Genomic DNA, 18,555 nt, shown 5'->3' with positions numbered 1-18,555 from the left:
CTACATGACTGAGTTACGGTACAGACACAACACTTGGACACTACATGACTGAGTTACGGTACAGACACAACACCTGGACACTACATGACTGAGTTACAGTACAGACACAACACCTGGACACTACATGACTGAGTTACGGTACAGACACAACACTTGGACACTACATCACTGAGTTACGGTACAGACACAACACCTGGACACTACATGACTGAGTTACGGTACAGACACAACACCTGGACACTACATGACTGAGTTACGGTACAGACAGGTTACACCTGGACACTACATGACTGAGTTACGGTACAGACACAACACCTGGACACTACATGACTGAGTTACAGTACAGACAGGTTACACCTGGACACTACATGACTGAGTTACGGTACAGACAGGTTACACCTGGACACTACATGACTGAGTTACGGTACAGACAGGTTACACCTGGACACTACATGACTGAGTTACGGTACAGACAGGTTACACCTGGACACTACATGACTGAGTTATGGTACAGACACAACACCTGGACACTACATGACTGAGTTACGGTACAGACAGGTTACACCTGGACACTACATGACTGAGTTACGGTACAGACACAACACCTGGACACTACATGACTGAGTTACGGTACAGACACAACACCTGGACACTACATGACTGAGTTACGGTACAGACACAACACCTGGACACTACATGACTGAGTTACGGTACAGACAGGTTACACCTGGACACTACATGACTGAGTTACGGTACAGACACAACACCTGGACACTACATGACTGAGTTACGGTACAGACAGGTTACACCTGGACACTACATGACTGAGTTACGGTACAGACAGGTTACACCTGGACACATCATGACTGAGTTACGGTACAGACACAACACCTGGACACTACATGACTGAGTTACGGTACAGACACAACACCTGGACACTACATGACTGAGTTACGGTACAGACACAACACCTGGACACTACATGACTGAGTTATGGTACAGACACAACACCTGGACACTACATGACTGAGTTACGGTACAGACAGGTTACACCTGGACACTACATGACTGAGTTACGGTACAGACACAACACCTGGACACTACATGACTGAGTTACAGTACAGACACAACACCTGGACACTACATGACTGAGTTACGGTACAGACACAACACCTGGACACTACATGACTGAGTTACAGTACAGACACAACACCTGGACACTACATGACTGAGTTACGGTACAGACACAACACCTGGACACTACATGACTGAGTTACAGTACAGACAGGTTACACCTGGACACTACATGACTGAGTTACGGTACAGACAGGTTACACCTGGACACTACATGACTGAGTTACGGTACAGACACAACACCTGGACACTACATGACTGAGTTACAGTACAGACACAACACCTGGACACTACATGACTGAGTTACGGTACAGACAGGTTACACCTGGACACTACATGACTGAGTTACGGTACAGACACAACACCTGGACACTACGTGACTGAGTTACGGTACAGACAGGTTACACCTGGACACTACATGACTGAGTTACGGTACAGACACAACACCTGTCCCCCTGGCCAGGTAAACACTATAGCAGTTTAGTCCCAAATGGCCCTCTGTTCCCTTGATTGTGCGCTACTTTTGACCAGATTGCTATGGGTTAGTCCTACGGGTCCTGGTCTATGGGTTAGTCCTACGGGTCCTGGTCTATGGGTTAGTCCTATCGTTCCTGGTCTATGGGTTAGTCCTACGGGTCCTGGCCTATGGGTTAGTCCTACGGGTCCTGGCCTATGGGTTAGTCCTATGGGTCCTGGCCTATGGGTTAGTCCTACGGGTCCTGGTCTATGGGTTAGTCCTACGGGTCCTGGTCTATGGGTTAGTCCTACGGGTCCTGGTCTATGGGTTAGTCCTACGGTTCCTGGCCTATGGGTTTGTCCTACGGGCCGTGGTCTATGGGTTAGTCCTACGGGTCCTGGTCTATGGGTTAGTCCTACGGGTCCTGGTCTATGGGTTAGTCCTACGGGCCCTGGTCTAAAGTAGTGTACTGTATTGGAAATAGTAGTGCTATTTTGGACGCATGTCCTGTTCTGAGAACCACCCCGCTGACCGTTCACACTAGACCCTCCCTCCCTCCCTCCCTCCCTCCCTCCCTCCCTCCCTCCCTCCCTCCCCCCACTCCACACAGTTAGTCAGTAGCTAGCCTGAGGGCCTTATCGTCAAGTAAACAGCCCCCAGAGAGCAGACAGCAGCCGTTACCGCAGTTACCAGCGCTACGTCACAATAATATGATAGGTAAGGTTTGTGTGTTTTATTGACAGAAAGATTGTTTTACTCCCCAAGGCTGGATTGATCTTGGTTCAAATCGGTGTGAACTGAACACAGGGTTGATGTTGGTTTGATGAGGTGATCTGATGAACTGAACACAGGGTTGATGTTGGTTTGATGAGGTGATCTGATGAACTGAACACAGGGTTGATGGGGGTTTGATGAGGTGATCTGATGAACTGAACACAGGGTTGATGTTGGTTTGATGAACTGAACACAGGGTTGATGTTGGTTTGATGAGGTGATCTGATGAACTGAACACAGGGTTGATGTTGGTTTGATGAGGTGATCTGATGAACTGAACACAGGGTTGATGTTGGTTTGATGAACTGAACACAGGGTTGATGTTGGTTTGATGAGGTCATCTGATGAACTGAACACAGGGTTGATGGTGGTTTGATGAGGTCATCTGATGAACTGAACACAGGGTTGATGGTGGTTTGATGAGGTCATCTGATGAACTGAACACAGGGTTGATGTTGGTTTGATGAGGTGAACTGATGAACTGACAGTCTGTCTGTTTCCTTTTTTCCCCCCTCAGACGGAATCCACAAAGGATCCCAGAGGTCGACGCATCTGACCTCAAAAACCCACATCTTTCTTCTCTCGGGGGTTGCAAAATTCCCGCGACTTTCCCAGGTTTTTTCCCAGAAATCCCTGTTTTGGAGGATTCCACGTCCTTATTGTTCCCTCCTGATTCCACAGAATCTTTCAACTGTGGATTTCTGAAAAACTTGACTTTTGGGAAAGTTAGTGGGATTTTTTTGCAGGCCTTCTCTCCTCTTCACCAAATACACGATGACTGACTCTTCCTCTGTGTCTTCCTCTGTGTTCACTTTGTGTCTCCATATCAAGAAGTGTGAAACATTCAGGAATTGGAATTGTTGCTCAAAAGGAGGCTGACAACGAGGACTCTAGCTAACAGACTTTGTAAAGCGCACAGCCGCTGTACACGGGGAAGATTTGTAAAATAGTTTATTATTAGATGAATAAAAATACTGCTCCTGTATTTCTCTGCTTTTTATTTGTCTGATTTGAAATCTGTTGTCCAATGAACTGTCTCATGTTGCACCCTTAATGGCTCAGTCTGTGTGTTCCTGTCTGACAGCTCAGTCTGTTACTACAGTCCGTGTGTTCCTGTCTGACAGCTCAGTCTGTTACTACAGTCCGTGTGTTCCTGTCTGACAGCTCAGTCTGTTACTACAGTCCGTGTGTTCCTGTCTGACAGCTCAGTCTGTTACTACAGTCCGTGTGTTCCTGTCTGACAGCTCAGTCTGTTACTACAGTCCGTGTGTTCCTGTCTGACAGCTCAGTCTGTTACTACAGTCCGTGTGTTCCTGTCTGACAGCTCAGTCTGTTACTACAGTCCGTGTGTTCCTGTCTGACAGCTCAGTCTGTTACTACAGTCTGTGTGTTCCTGTCTGACAGCTCAGTCTGTTACTACAGTCCGTGTGTTCCTGTCTGACAGCTCAGTCTGTTACTACAGTCCATGTGTTCCTGTCTGACAGCTCAGTCTGTTACTACAGTCCATGTGTTCCTCTCAGCTCAAGCTCATTTGTTGCGTTCAGCGAAGCGGCTCAGAAGAGGAGGTTAATGTTTGTTTCCGTCTGTCTGTCTGTCTGTCTATCTGCCCATCCATCCTGCTAGATAGGTTTCCATATTACTGCCCATCTATTATTAATCTATGCTCTCTGATGGAGCTGCATTGAGCTGGGGAATATAGAATAACAGGTGACCTCTCAAACCTTAACCTTGTCTGTCCAGTGGACCTCTCAAACCCTAACCTCCTCTGTCCAGTGGACCTCTCAAACCCTAACCTCCTCTGACCAGTGGACCTCTCTAACCCTAACCTCCTCTGACCAGTGGACCTCTCAAACCCTTACCTCCTCTGTCCAGGTGGATCTGGTGGGTGACCTCTCAAACCCTAACCTCGTCTGTCCAATGGATCTGGTGGGTGACCTCTCGAACCCTAACCTCCTCTGTACAGTGGACCTCTCAAACCCTAACCTCCTCTGACCAGTGGACCTCTCAAACCCTAACCTCCTCTGTCCAGTGGACCTCTCAAACCTTCACCTCCTCTGTCCAGTGGACCTCTCAAACCCTAACCTCCTCTGACCAGTGGACCTCTCAAACCCTAACCTCCTCTGTCCAGTGGACCTCTCAAACCCTAACCTCCTCTGTCCAGTGGACCTCTCAAACCTTCACCTCCTCTGTCCAGTGGACCTCTCAAACCCTAACCTCCTCTGACCAGTGGACCTCTCAAACCTTCACCTCCTCTGTCCAGTGGACCTCTCAAACCCTAACCTCCTCTGACCAGTGGACCTCTCTAACCCTAACCTCGTCTGTCCAGTGGACCTGTCAAACCCTAACCTCCTCTGTCCAGTGGACCTCTCTAACCCTAACCTCCTCTGACCAGTGGACCTCTCTAACCCTAACCTCCTCTGTCCAGTGGACCTCTCAAACCCTAACCTCCTCTGTCCAGGTGGATCTGGTGGGTGACCTCTCAAACCCTAACCTCGTCTGTCCAATGGATCTGGTGGGTGACCTGTCAAACCCTAATCTCCTCTGTCCAGTGGACCTCTCAAACCTTCACCTCCTCTGTCCAGTGGACCCTGGTGGGGCAAACTTGAAATGAGAGTGGAGGTGAGGAGATTGGGATACAGCCATTGAAACAAATGGCACCCTATTCTTATGGACTCTGGTCAACGGTGTACTTTACAAGGAATACGGTAACATCTTATGGACTCTGGTCGAAGGTGTACTTTACAAGGAATACGGTAACATTTGAGACGCACAAAATCTGTAAAACGCAGGAGGAGTCGTGTCCATAGTGGGGCCCATATAAATAGCCCTGTGTCCAATCATGGCCGAAGAGCTGCGGTGTCCAATCATGGTCAAAGAGCTGTGGTGTCCAATCATGGTCAAAGAGCTGTGGTGTCCAATCATGATCAAAGAGCTGTGGTGTCCAATCATGACTGAAGAGCTGTGGTGTCCAATCATGACTGAAGAGCTGCGGTGTCCAATCATGACTGAAGAGCTGTGGTGTCCAATCATGGTCAAAGAGCTGCGGTGTCCAATCATGACTGAAGAGCTGTGGTGTCCAATCATGGTTGAAGAGCTGCGGTGTCCAATCATGGTTGAAGAGCTGCGGTGTCCAATCATGACTGAAGAGCTGCGGTGTCCAATCATGACTGAAGAGCTGCGGTGTCCAATCATGACTGAAGAGCTGCGGTGTCCAATCATGACTGAAGAGCTGTGGTGTCCAATCATGGTCAAAGAGCTGCGGTGTCCAATCATGACTGAAGAGCTGTGGTGTCCAATCATGGTCAAAGAGCTGCGGTGTCCAATCATGACTGAAGAGCTGTGGTGTCCAATCATGGTTGAAGAGCTGCGGTGTCCAATCATGGTCGAAGAGCTGCGGTGTCCAATCATGACTGAAGAGCTGTGGTGTCCAATCATGGTTGAAGAGCTGCGGTGTCCAATCATGGTTGAAGAGCTGCGGTGTCCAATCATGACTGAAGAGCTGTGGTGTCCAATCATGACTGAAGAGCTGCGGTGTCCAATCATGACTGAAGAGCTGTGGTGTCCAATCATGGTCAAAGAGCTGCGGTGTCCAATCATGACTGAAGAGCTGTGGTGTCCAATCATGGTTGAAGAGCTGCGGTGTCCAATCATGGTTGAAGAGCTGCGGTGTCCAATCATGACTGAAGAGCTGCGGTGTCCAATCATGACTGAAGAGCTGCGGTGTCCAATCATGACTGAAGAGCTGCGGTGTCCAATCATGACTGAAGAGCTGTGGTGTCCAATCATGGTCGAAGAGCTGCGGTGTCCAATCATGACTGAAGAGCTGTGGTGTCCAATCATGGTTGAAGAGCTGCGGTGTCCAATCATGGTTGAAGAGCTGCGGTGTCCAATCATGACTGAAGAGCTGCGGTGTCCAATCATGACTGAAGAGCTGCGGTGTCCAATCATGACTGAAGAGCTGTGGTGTCCAATCATGGTCAAAGAGCTGCGGTGTCCAATCATGACTGAAGAGCTGTGGTGTCCAATCATGGTTGAAGAGCTGCGGTGTCCAATCATGGTCGAAGAGCTGCGGTGTCCAATCATGGTCGAAGAGCTGCCGTGTCCAATCATGACTGAAGAGCTGTGGTGTCCAATCATGACTGAAGAGCTGCGGTGTCCAATCATGACTAAAGAGCTGCGGTGTCCAATCATGACTGAAGAGCTGCGGTGTCCAATCATGACTGAAGAGCTGTGGTGTCCAATCATGACTGAAGAGCTGCGGTGTCCAATCATGGTCAAAGAGCTGCGGTGTCCAATCATGGTCAAAGAGCTGCGGTGTCCAATCATGGTCAAAGAGCTGCGGTGTCCAATCATGGTCAAAGAGCTGCAGTGTCCAATCATGGTTGAAGAGCTGCGGTGACCAATCATTGTTGAAGAGCTGCGGTGACCAATCATTGTTGAAGAGCTGCGGTGTCCAATCATGGTTGAAGAGCTGCGGTGTCCAATCATGGTTGAAGAGCTGCGGTGTCCAATCATGGTTGAAGATCTGCGGTGTCCAATCATGGTTGAAGATCTGCGGCGTCCAATCATGGCTGAAGAGCTGCGGCGTCCAATCATGGTTGAAGAGCTGCGGCGTCCAATCATGGTTGAAGAGCTACGGCGTCCAATCATGGCTGAAGAGCTGCGGTGTCCAATCATGGTTGAAGAGCTGCGGTGTCCAATCATGACTGAAGTGCTGCGGTGTCCAATCATGGTTGAAGAGCTGCGGTGTCCAATCATGGTTGAAGTGCTGCGGTGTCCAATCATGGTTGAAGAGCTGCGGTGTCCAATCATGGGCTGAAGAGCTGCGGTGTCCAATCATGGGCTGAAGAGCTGCGGTGTCCAATCATAGGCTGAAGAGCTGCGGTGTCCAATCATGGTTGAAGAGCTGTGGTGTCCAATCATGGCTGAAGAGCTGTGGTGCAGGTCCACTGGACAGGCGTTCGCTCCCTTTGTAATCTGCAAAATGACATCTCTCCTCCAGCGGTCTCTATTACAGGAGGAAGGATCGTCTTACTCTACTGAGCCGCTTCGCTGAACGCTACAAATGAGCTGTCTGTCTGTCTGGACGGACGGACGGACAGAGATGGACAGAGACATTCTGATGGACAGACAGATAGACAGACAGACAGACAGACAGACAGACAGAGACAGGCAGATAGACAGACAGACAGGCAGAGACAGACAGACAGACAGACAGACAGACAGACAGACAGATAGACAGATAGACAGACAGGCAGAGACAGACAGACAGACAGACAGTGCTGAAAGTGGAGTGGCGTGGTCAGAGCTGGCAGAAAATCCACTGTTACAGATGAGCTGTTTAAAAGGAAGAAGGCTTTGTTGGTTGGAGACTGTATTGAGTTGGGAGGAATTGACTCCTCTTGTTGTTGAACGCAGGGCCCTAGTGACCTACTCTACAAACTTTTTAGAACTTTGGCAGGGCAGGGAGCAGTCGTGTTGTGAAATACAATAGTGAACAGTAGCCTTGCTTGAATTTGATACTATGACTCATAGAATTAGGAATTAGCATACTAGAATGGATTTGAAAGGTACTATGACTCATAGAATTAGGAATTAGCATACTAGAATGGATTTGAAAGGTACTACGACTCATAGAATTAGAATACTAGAATGGATATGAAAGGTACTATGACTCATAGAATTAGAATACTAGAATGGATATGAAAGGTACTATGACTCATAGAATTAGAATACTAGAATGGATATGAACGGTAGGTACTATGACTCATAGAATTAGGAATTAGAATACTAGAATGGACATGAAAGGTACTATGACTCATAGAATTAGAAATTAGAATACTAGAATGGACATGAAAGGTACTATGACTCATAGAATTAGAATACTAGAATGGATATGAAAGGTACTTTGACTCATAGAATTAGAATACTAGAATGGATATGAACGGTAGGTACTATGACTCATAGAATTAGGAATTAGAAAACTAGAATGGACATGAAAGGTACTATGACTCATAGAATTAGAAATTAGAATACTAGAATGGACATGAAAGGTACTATGACTCATGGAATTAGAATACTAGAATACTGGATATGAAAGGTACTATGACTCATAGAATTAGGAATTAGAATACTAGAATGGACATGAAAGGTACTATGACTCATGGAATTAGAATACTAGAATACTGGATATGAAAGGTACTATGACTCATAGAATTAGGAATTAGAATACTAGAATGGACATGAAAGGTACTATGACTCATGGAATTAGAATACTAGAATACTGGATATGAAAGGTACTATGACTCATAGAATTAGGAATTAGAATACTAGAATGGACATGAAAGGTACTATGACTCATGGAATTAGAATACTAGAATACTGGATATGAAAGGCACTATGACTCATAGAATTAGGAATTAGAATACTAGAATGGACATGAAAGGTACTATGACTCATAGAATTAGGAATTAGAATACTAGAATGGATATGAAAGGTACTATGACTCATAGAATTAGGAATTAGAATACTAGAATGGATATGAAAGGTACTATGACTCATAGAATTCGAATACTAGAATGGACATGAAAGGTACTATGACTCATGGAATTAGAATACTAGAATACTGGATATGAAAGGTACTATGACTCATGGAATTAGAATACTAGAATACTGGATATGAAAGGTACTATGACTCATGGAATTAGAATACTAGAATACTGGATATGAAAGGTACTATGACTCATAGAATTAGAATACTGGATATGAAAGGTACTATGACTCATAGAATTAGGAATTAGAATACTAGAATGGACATGAAAGGTACTATGACTCATGGAATTAGAATACTAGAATACTGGATATGAAAGGTACTATGACTCATGGAATTAGAATACTAGAATACTGGATATGAAAGGTACTATGACTCATGGAATTAGAATACTAGAATACTGGATATGAAAGGTACTATGACTCATAGAATTAGAATACTGGATATGAAAGGTACTATGACTCATAGAATTAGGAATTAGAATACTAGAATGGACATGAAAGGTACTATGACTCATGGAATTAGAATACTAGAATACTGGATATGAAAGGTACTATGACTCATAGAATTAGGAATTAGAATACTAGAATGGACATGAAAGGTACTATGACTCATAGAATTAGGAATTAGAATACTAGAATGGATATGAAAGGTACTATGACTCATGGAATTAGAATACTAGAATACTGGATATGAAAGGTACTATGACAGAATAAAAGGTCAGGGAGGTGGTCGACCATAATCAGCCAGAATGAATAAGTCATCGCACACTGGCTGAACAATTTTGTTTAATGTAGAAGTTCGTAAGGTGCACATGAGGCCTGGAAATGCTAAACGTGTTTGTTTATTATCGGTCGATTACAGTTCATTCGGTAAGTGTTCAGACCCCTTCCCTTTTTCCACATTTTGTCACCACAGTTGACAGTGCATGTCAGAGCAAAAACCAAGCCATTAGGTCGAAGGAGTTGTCCGTAGAGCTCCGATACAGGATTGTGTGGATTTCTGTAGCATTGATGGTCCCCAAGAACACAGTGGCCTCCTCCATTCTTAAATGGAAGAAGTTTGGAACCACCAAGACTCTTCCTAGAGCTGGCCGCCTTGCCAAACTGAGCAATCGGGGGAGAAGGGCCTTGAGCAGGGAGGTGACCAAGAACCCAATGGTCACTCTAAAGGAGCTCCAGAGTTCCTCTGTGGAGAAGGAAGGACAACCATCTCTGCAGCATTCCACTAATCAGGCCTTTATGGTAGTGTGGCCAGACGGAAGCCACTCCTTAGTAAAAGACACATGACAGCCCACTTGGAGTTTGCCAAAAGGCACCTAAAGGACTCTCACACAATGAGAAACAAGATTCTCTGGTCTGATGAAACCAAGATTAAACTCTTTGGCCTGAATGCCAAGTGTCACATCTGGAGGAAACCTGGTACCATTAATACGGTGGTAAATAAAAGGTAAATAAACTGATAAACACCTTCACAGTAGAAGGTAAATAAACTGATAAACACCTTCACAGTAGAAGGTAAATAAACTGATAAACACCTTCACAGTAGAAGGTAAATAAACTGATAAACACCTTCACAGTAGAAGGTAAACAAACTGATAAACACCTTCACAGTAGAAGGTAAATAAACTGATAAACACCTTCACAGTAGAAGGTAAATAAACTGATAAACACCTTCACAGTAGAAGGTAAATGAACTGATAAACACCTTCACAGTAGAAGGTAAATAAACTGATAAACACCTTCACAGTAGAAGGTAAACAAACTGATAAACACTGTCACGGTAGAAGGTAAATAAACTGATAAACACCTTCACAGTAGAAGGTAAACAAACTGATAAACACTGTCACGGTAGAAGGTAAATAAACTGATAAACACCTTCACAGTAGAAGGTAAATACACTGAGTAATGTGTTATTGTGGTTGTGGATGCCTGTGTGATCATGACCACAGTTGAGTCATTTGTTGTTTCGCTGTTAGACTCCTGATGGCTTGCAAGCTTTCTGTGTCAATGATTGAGATGGGGTTTTTTTTCTCTCACATTGAGTAAATGAACCCCAGTTTCTGTCCATCATGGTGATGTATGACACGCGGGTGGAAAGAGATCCCCGATGTTAGAGCTCTTGTGTTGATACGAGTTAACGTCTACAGACCCAAACTGAACCTATGAGGAAATAGCTGTCCATAATCCTCACTCAAAAGGGAAAAAATATATATTTTAAAACTGTTTTAACAAACAAACGTTATTTTACTAAATGAAAAATGTAGAACGTTTTTGAGTGTTAGATTGTGTGTGTTGATAGAACCATCTAGTTGTTTTGATCTCATTCTGAGTAATAAGAATATGTGTTTCTGATTCCTGGGAAATGTTCCTGATATCTCCTCTGGGGTGTTATCAATGTGTATCCCAAATGGCACCCTACACAGGGCACTACCACAGTCCCTACCATAGGGCCCTGGTCTAAAGTAGTGCACTATATAGGGAATAGGATTCCATTTGATGTTTCAAAGAACCAGTATGTTCTCAGGGTTAGTTGGGATTTAATTTACTCTGGATGAGAAACAGGAACCAGAATGTTCTCAGGGTTAGTTGGGATTTAATTTACTCTGGATGAGAAACAGGAACCAGTATGTTCTCAGCGTTAGTTTGGATTTCCATCAGATTAAAAAGGGATTTGTTTGCTGCTTTTCCAGGAAGTGTCTATTCTAAAAGATGTCTAATACACCCCCCCCCCCCCCCCCACAAACACACAAACACACTCTCTCTGGGACAATCACACACACACACACACACACACACACACACACACACACACACACACTCTCTCTCTCTCTCTGGGACCATCACACACAAACGCGCACACACACACTCTCTGGGACCATCACACACACACACACATACACACTCTGGGACCATCAAACACACAAACGCACACAATCCGGCCGATCACACATCACACGTGAAGAAATCTGAAAGAGAATCATTGGAGAACCTCCGAGGCCCTTGCCTCTAGTCTGTCTCTGCTCTCGTCTCCCAGCTGGCGACGTCCCAGTCAAGCTTCTGTCTGGCTGCGTCCCAGTCAAGCTTCTGTCTGGCTGCGTCCCAGTCAAGCTTCTGTCTGGCTGCGTCCCAGTCAAGCTTCTGTCTGGCGACGTCCCAGTCAAGCTTCTGTCTGGCTGCGTCCCAGTCAAGCTTCTGTCTTTGTCTGGCGACGTCCCAGTCAAGCTTCTGTCTGTCTGCGTCCCAGTCAAGCTTCTGTCTGGCTGCGTCCCAGTCAAGCTTCTGTCTGGCTGCGTCCCAGTCAAGCTTCTGTCTGGCTGCGTCCCAGTCAAGCTTCTGTCTGGCGACGTCCCAGTCAAGCTTCTGTCTGGCTGCGTCCCAGTCAAGCTTCTGTCTTTGTCTGGCGACGTCCCAGTCAAGCTTCTGTCTGTCTGCGTCCCAGTCAAGCTTCTGTCTGGCTGCGTCCCAGTCAAGCTTCTGTCTTTGTCTGGCGACGTCCCAGTCAAGCTTCTGTCTGTCTGCGTCCCAGTCAAGCTTCTGTCTGGCTGCGTCCCAAGTGGCACCCTATTCCCTATGTAGTTGTCATCGGAATTTAATAATTCCTATATGTGTTCATCAACCAATTCAATTAAAATCACTCTTGTCTGTTTCTACGAATTTGTAAGATCCTTATTTGCATAAAATAGACAGAGACCAGTCTTATCAAAATTAGACAATTAGTATTTTTATTCTCGGAGCGCGCTGCCCATAGAACCAAGTACAACAGTTTATATATAACATATGACGTCATAGGTTATAAAATGTCCTTCCTCCTCTCGATCAGGACAAAGCAGGTTCAAAAGTTCATTCCAACTCACCAGCGCACATTCAAGACACACAATATAACTGGATTAACTCCTGAAGTCTCACCATAGTTTATTACCACTTTAGCAGACAGTTCCAGATCACGGAAAACCCTGGAGGGGCTCTCGTTGTCTTATGTAATCACCACAGAGTTATAGTTGAGTTGGATCAAACATAGGTTAATGACCCTCTTTGTTTACTTAACACACACACAACACATTCCTCTCCAACCTAGTTGGAATGGTATTCATTATGTTTAATTACTCCTTGTTCATGCTACATAATCTCTTTCTTAGGAAATAACATTATTAATCAGATATTTTAAAACAGGGTAGTTGAATTAGTTTAATTAGTTTATCGTTCTATTTAAATGTAGATATTGTTTAGTCATTACAGGAGCCTTATGGACCCTGGTCAACAGTAGTGCACTACATAGTGTAGGTAATGGGGTGCTATTTCAGCCTCACTCTCGGGAAGCTCTGACACTCTTACTCTGCACTGCTGGGTGGTCACTGGTCCCTCTGACTCTCTCTCTCTCTCTCTCTCTCTCTCTCTCTCTCTCTCTCTCTCTCTCTCACACACACACACATACACACACACACACACACACACACACACACACACACACGCACACACACACACACACACGCACACTCACTCACTCACACTCTGAGTGAGTGAACAGAGGTGGGGGGCATCTAAAGAGAGGCCCTTTAGTGTTTCAGTCCTGGGGGTTCCCAGCTAGTCGAGCGTCTCCCACAATCCCTCTCGGAACCCGATCAGCTTTAGTAACAGACGGCGGAATGCTTTCCAGGCTTTGAGAGAAAGAGGGAACCCCCCCCCACCCCTTCCTGGCTTTGAGAGAAAGAGGGAACCCCCCCCCCCCACCCCTTCCTGGCTTTGAGAGAAAGAGGGAAATCCCCCCCACCCCTTGGAACCTCCTCCCTCTCTCTCTCTCTCGCCTCTTACTTTTCACCTGCTTCCTCCCTCCATCCATCCATCGCTCCATCCCTATCCACATCTATTGGACATTATTTCAGCAGCCTGACCTCTCCATCTCTCCTTCTCTCCTCCTCTGATCCCCCTCTCCCTCCTATTCACAGCAGCTCTACAGTAGCAGCACAGTGGAGACCGTGATATCTGACCCTCTAGTGTGGACTAAAGGTGTCCTTTCCCTCCCTCTCTCCCCCTCCCCAGTCCCCTCTCCCACCTTTTCCTCTCCCTCCCCCTCTCTCCCCCTCCGCTGTCCCCTCTACCACCTCCTGCTCTTCCTCCCCTCCCTCCCTCCCCAGTCCCCTCTCCCTCTCGTCCTCTACCTCTCTCCCCTCCCCTGTCCCCTGTCCCCTCTCCCACCTCCTCCTCTCCCTCCCCTCCCTCCCTCCCCTGTCCCCTCTCCCACCTCCTCCTCTCCCTCCCCTGTCTCCTCTCCCACCTCCTCCTCTCCCTCCCCTCCCTTCCCTGTCCCCTCTCCCACCTCACCCTCTCTGCCTCACTCCCTCCCTTTCCCACCTCTCCCTCCCTTTCCCCCCTCCCCCTCCCTTCCCCCCCTCTCCCTCCCTTTCTCCCCTCTCCCTCCCTTTCTCCCCCTCCCTTTCTCCATTTCTCTCCTCTCCCTCCCTTTCTCCCCTCCCCCTCCCTTTCTCCCCCCCTTTCTCCCCTCCCCCTCCCTTTCTCCCCCTCCCTTCTCCCCTCCCCCTCCCTTTCTCCCCTCCCCTCCCCCTCCTTTCCCCCCTCCCCCTCCTTTTCCCCCTCCCCCTCCCTTTCCCCCCTCCCTTTCCCTATCTCTCCCTTTCTCCCCTCCCCCTCCCTTTCTCCCCCCCTCCCCCTCCCTTTCTCCCCTCCTCCTCCCTTTCTCCCCCTCCCTTTCTCCCCTCCACTCCCTCTCCCTTTCTCCCCTCCCCCTCCTTTCCCCCCTCCCCCTCCCTTTCCCCCCTCCCTTTCCCTCTCCCTCCCTTTCTCCCCTCCCTCTCCCTTTCTCCCCTCTCCCTCCCTTTCACCCCTCCCCCTCCCTTTCTCCCCTCCCCCTCCCTTTCTCCTCCCCTCCCCCTCCCTTTCTCCCCCCCTCCCCCTCCCTTTCTCCTCCCCTCCCCCTCCCTTTCTCCCCCCCTCCCCCTCCCTTTCTCCCCATCCCTTTCTCCCCTCCACTCCCCCTCCCTTTCCCCCCTCCCCTCCCCCTCCTTTCCCCCTCCCCCTCCCTTTCCCCCCTCCCCCTCCCTTTCTCCCCTCCCTCTCCCTTTCTCCCCTCTCCCTCCCTTTCTCCCCTCCCCCTCCCTTTCTCCCCTCCCCCTCCATTTCTCCTCCCCTCCCCCTCCCTTTCTCCCCCCCTACCCCTCCCTTTCTCCCCATCCCTTTCTCCCCTCCACTCCCCCTCCCTTTCCCCCCTCCCCTCCCCCTCCTTTCCCCCTCCCCCTCCCTTTCCCCCCTCCCTTTCCTCCCTCTCCCTCCCTTTCTCCCCTCCCCTCCCTTTCCCCCCTCCCCCTCCCCCGCTCCCTCCCTTTCTCCCCTCTCCCTCCCATTCTCCACCTCCCCCTCCCTTTCTCCCCCCCATTCCCTCCCTTTCTCCCCTCCCCCTCCCTTTCTCCCCCCCATTCCCTCCCTTTCTCCCCTCCCCCTCCCTTTCTCCCCCCCATTCCCTCCCTTTCTCCCCTCTCGCTCCCTTTACACATGAAAGCCCTGTCATCTTTAGCCCGAGTCTGTAGAATGAGGCCTTTACAAGTGAAAGCCCTGTTATCTATAGCCTGAGTCTGTAGAATGAGGCCTTTACAAGTGAAAGCCCTGTAATCTATAGCAGCCGCTGAGTATATGACTCCTCACAGAGCCACAGTTCATAATGGGTTACTTTGTGAAGTGTAATGCTTTGTGTTCAGGACAAAAAGTTCATTGCAAACAGGATGCATGATTTTGGAATATTTTAATTCTGTACAGACTTACTTCTTTTCACTCTGTCGTTTAGGTTAGTAACTATAATGTTGTTGATCCATCTCCGGTCACTGCCATTGAACTGCAACAGTTTTAAAGTCACCATTGGCCTCATGGTGAAATCCCTGAGCAGTTTCCTTCCTCTCCGGCAACTGAGTTAGGAAGGACGCCTGTATCTCTGTAGTGACTGGGTGTATTGATACACCATCCAAAGTGTAATTAATAACTTCACCGGGCTCAAATGGATGATCAATGTCTGCTTTCTATCTATCAATACTGGTCCCTTCTTTGCGAGGCGTTGGAAAACCTCCCTGGTCTTTGTGGTTGAGCCTGTGTTTGAAATTCACTGCTCGACTGAGGGACTTATAATTGTATGTGTGGGGGTACAGGGATGGGGTACAGGGATGGGGTACAGGGATGGGGTACAGAGATGGGGTACAGGGATGGGGTACAGGGATGGGGTACAGAGATGGGGTACAGGGATGGGGTACAGAGATGGGGTACAGGGATGGGGTACAGGGATGGGGTACAGAGATGGGGTACAGAGATGGGGTACAGGGATGGGGTACAGGGATGGGGTACAGAGATGGGGTACAGGGATGGGGTACAGAGATGGGGTACAGAGATGGGGTACAGGGATGGGGTACAGGGATGGGGTACAGGGATGGGGTACATAGATGGGGTACAGGGATGGGGTACATAGATGGGGTACAGGGATGGGGTACAGGGATGGGGTACAGAGATGGGGTACAGGGATGGGGTACATAGATGGGGTACAGGGATGGGGTACAGAGATGGGGTACAGGGATGGGGTACAGGGATGGGGTACAGAGATGGAATACAGAGATGGGGTACATTTAGACTCCTGAACTCATTTAGGCCATAACAAAGTGATAGAATACTTATTGATTCAAGACATTTCAGCTTTGAATTTCTTATTAATTTATAAAAACAAAACCTACAGGTTATAGAAAACTATCTGAACTCTCTGTTCAGACCCCAGTCCTTCCTTCCCTCCCTCCCTCCCTCCCTCCCTTCCTTCCTTCCTTCCTTCCTTCCTTCCTTCCTTCCTTCCTTCCTTCCTTCCTTCCTTCCTTCCTGTCTGACTGTTATGGAACATCAGCTCTGTTGTTATTTCTTCTATACGTTTCCATTTCCATGTCAAAGATAATTAAACTTAAACACTATAGTGAATTCTCCAGTAAAAGTCATCAACAACACTACAGTGAATATTATAGTATTTATACCACATGATACTTAAGCAATAAGGCCCGAGGGGGTGTGGTATATGGCCAATATTCCACGGCTAAGGGCTGCTCTTATGCACGATGCAACATGGAGTGCCTGGACAAAGCCCTTAACCGTGCTTTATTGGCCATATACCACAAAACCTCCGAGGTGCCTTACTGCTATTATAAACTAGTTACCAATGTAATTAGAGCAGTAAAGCCAATCAGCATTCAGGTCTCGAACCACCCAGTTTATAATATAATATATTTAATGCCTTCGAGTGGCCTGAGTGCCAGGGAGGGCTTACTGTTGCTAGCTGTGGGAGAGGTGTGTGTGTGTGTGTGTGTGTGTGTGTGTGTGTGTGTGTGTGTGTGTGTGTGTGTGTGTGTGTGTGTGTGTGTGTGTGTGTGTGTGTGTGTGTACTCGGATAAACATGCGAAAGCCATCAGCAACCCTTTAGGCCTTTCTATCACGTTCAAATAAACCTCTATTTTCCAAACTGTTATGATTTCAGAAGAGGAGTCTTTTCCTGAAGGACGCAAGAGAGAAGGAATCGGGAAATGGGGGCTTTGGCTGTTCTTTAAAAAAAAGATGAAGACTTTACATGGAATTATCAGGACAGGAAGTTTATATTTGTATTTATTATGGATTAGTTCCTGCCAAAGCAGCAGCTACTCTTCCTGGGGTTTATTATGGATCCCCATTAGTTCCTGCCAAGGCAGCAGCTACTCTTCCTGGGGTTTATTATGGATCCCCATTAGTTCCTGCCAAGGCAGCAGCTACTCTTCCTGGGGTTTATTATGGATCCCCGTTCGTTCCTACCAAGGCAGCAGCTACTCTTCCTGGGGTTTATTATGGATCCCCATTCGTTCCTGCTAAAGCAGCAGCTACTCTCCCTGGGGTTTATTATGGATCCCCATTAGTTCCTGCCAAAGCAGCAGCTACTCTTCCTGGGGTTTATTATGGATCCCCATTAGTTCCTGTCAAAGCAGCAGCTACTCTTCCTGGGGTTTATTATGGATCCGCATTAGTTCCTGTCAAGGCAGCAGCTACTCTTCCTGGGGTTTATTATGGATCCCCATTAGTTCCTGTCAAGGCAGCAGCTACTCTTCCTGGGGTTTATTAAGGATCCCCAATAGTTCCTGTCAAGGCAGCAGCTACTCTTCCTGGGGTTTATTATGGATCCCCATTAGTTCCTGTCAAGGCAGCAGCTACTCTTCCTGGGGTTTATTATGGATCCCCATTAGTTCCTGCCAAGGCAGCAGCTACTCTTCCTGGGGTTTATTATGGATCCCCATTAGTTCCTGCCAAGGCAGCAGCTACTCTTCCTGGGGTTTATTATGGATCCCCATTAGTTCCTGCCAAGGCAGCAGCTACTCTTCCTGGGGTTTATTATGGATCCCCATTAGTTCCTGCCAAGGCAGCAGCTACTCTTCCTGGGGTTTATTATGGATCCCCATTATTTCCTGCCAAAGCAGCAGCTACTCTTCCTGGGGTTTATTATGGATCCCCATTAGTTCCTGCCAAAGCAGCAGCTACTCTTCCTGGGGTTTATTATGGATCCCCATTAGTTCCTGTCAAGGCAGCAGCTACTCTTCCTGGGGTTTATTAAGGATCCCCAATAGTTCCTGCCAAGGCAGCAGCTACTC

The 18,555-nt window shown here is 47.6% G+C and overlaps 1 protein-coding gene across 5 annotated transcripts in view; it reads left to right on the top strand.

Moving 5' to 3' along the window:
• The window catches only part of LOC139412709 (tudor domain-containing protein 3-like), a 50,176-nt gene extending 46,826 nt beyond the window's left edge, over nucleotides 1-3,350 (top strand). For 3 of the 5 annotated variants that reach the window (XM_071159372.1, XM_071159371.1, XM_071159368.1), the window contains exon 15: nucleotides 2,883-3,350. Coding sequence is in view for 1 of the 5 variants with exons in the window: in XM_071159373.1 (XP_071015474.1) it covers nucleotides 2,883-2,921 (39 nt within the window). In the remaining 4 variants the exon portion in view is untranslated. The remainder of the gene's footprint in view (nucleotides 1-2,882) is intronic. The other 2 variants (XM_071159373.1, XM_071159369.1) reach the window with 2 other exon arrangements.
• The last annotated feature ends 15,205 nt before the right edge of the window (nucleotides 3,351-18,555 follow it).

The sequence above is a fragment of the Oncorhynchus clarkii genome, chromosome 7, assembly GCF_045791955.1.
Source record: "Oncorhynchus clarkii lewisi isolate Uvic-CL-2024 chromosome 7, UVic_Ocla_1.0, whole genome shotgun sequence".
NCBI lineage: Eukaryota > Metazoa > Chordata > Actinopteri > Salmoniformes > Salmonidae > Oncorhynchus > Oncorhynchus clarkii.
This window is presented reverse-complemented; position numbering and strand designations above follow the sequence as displayed.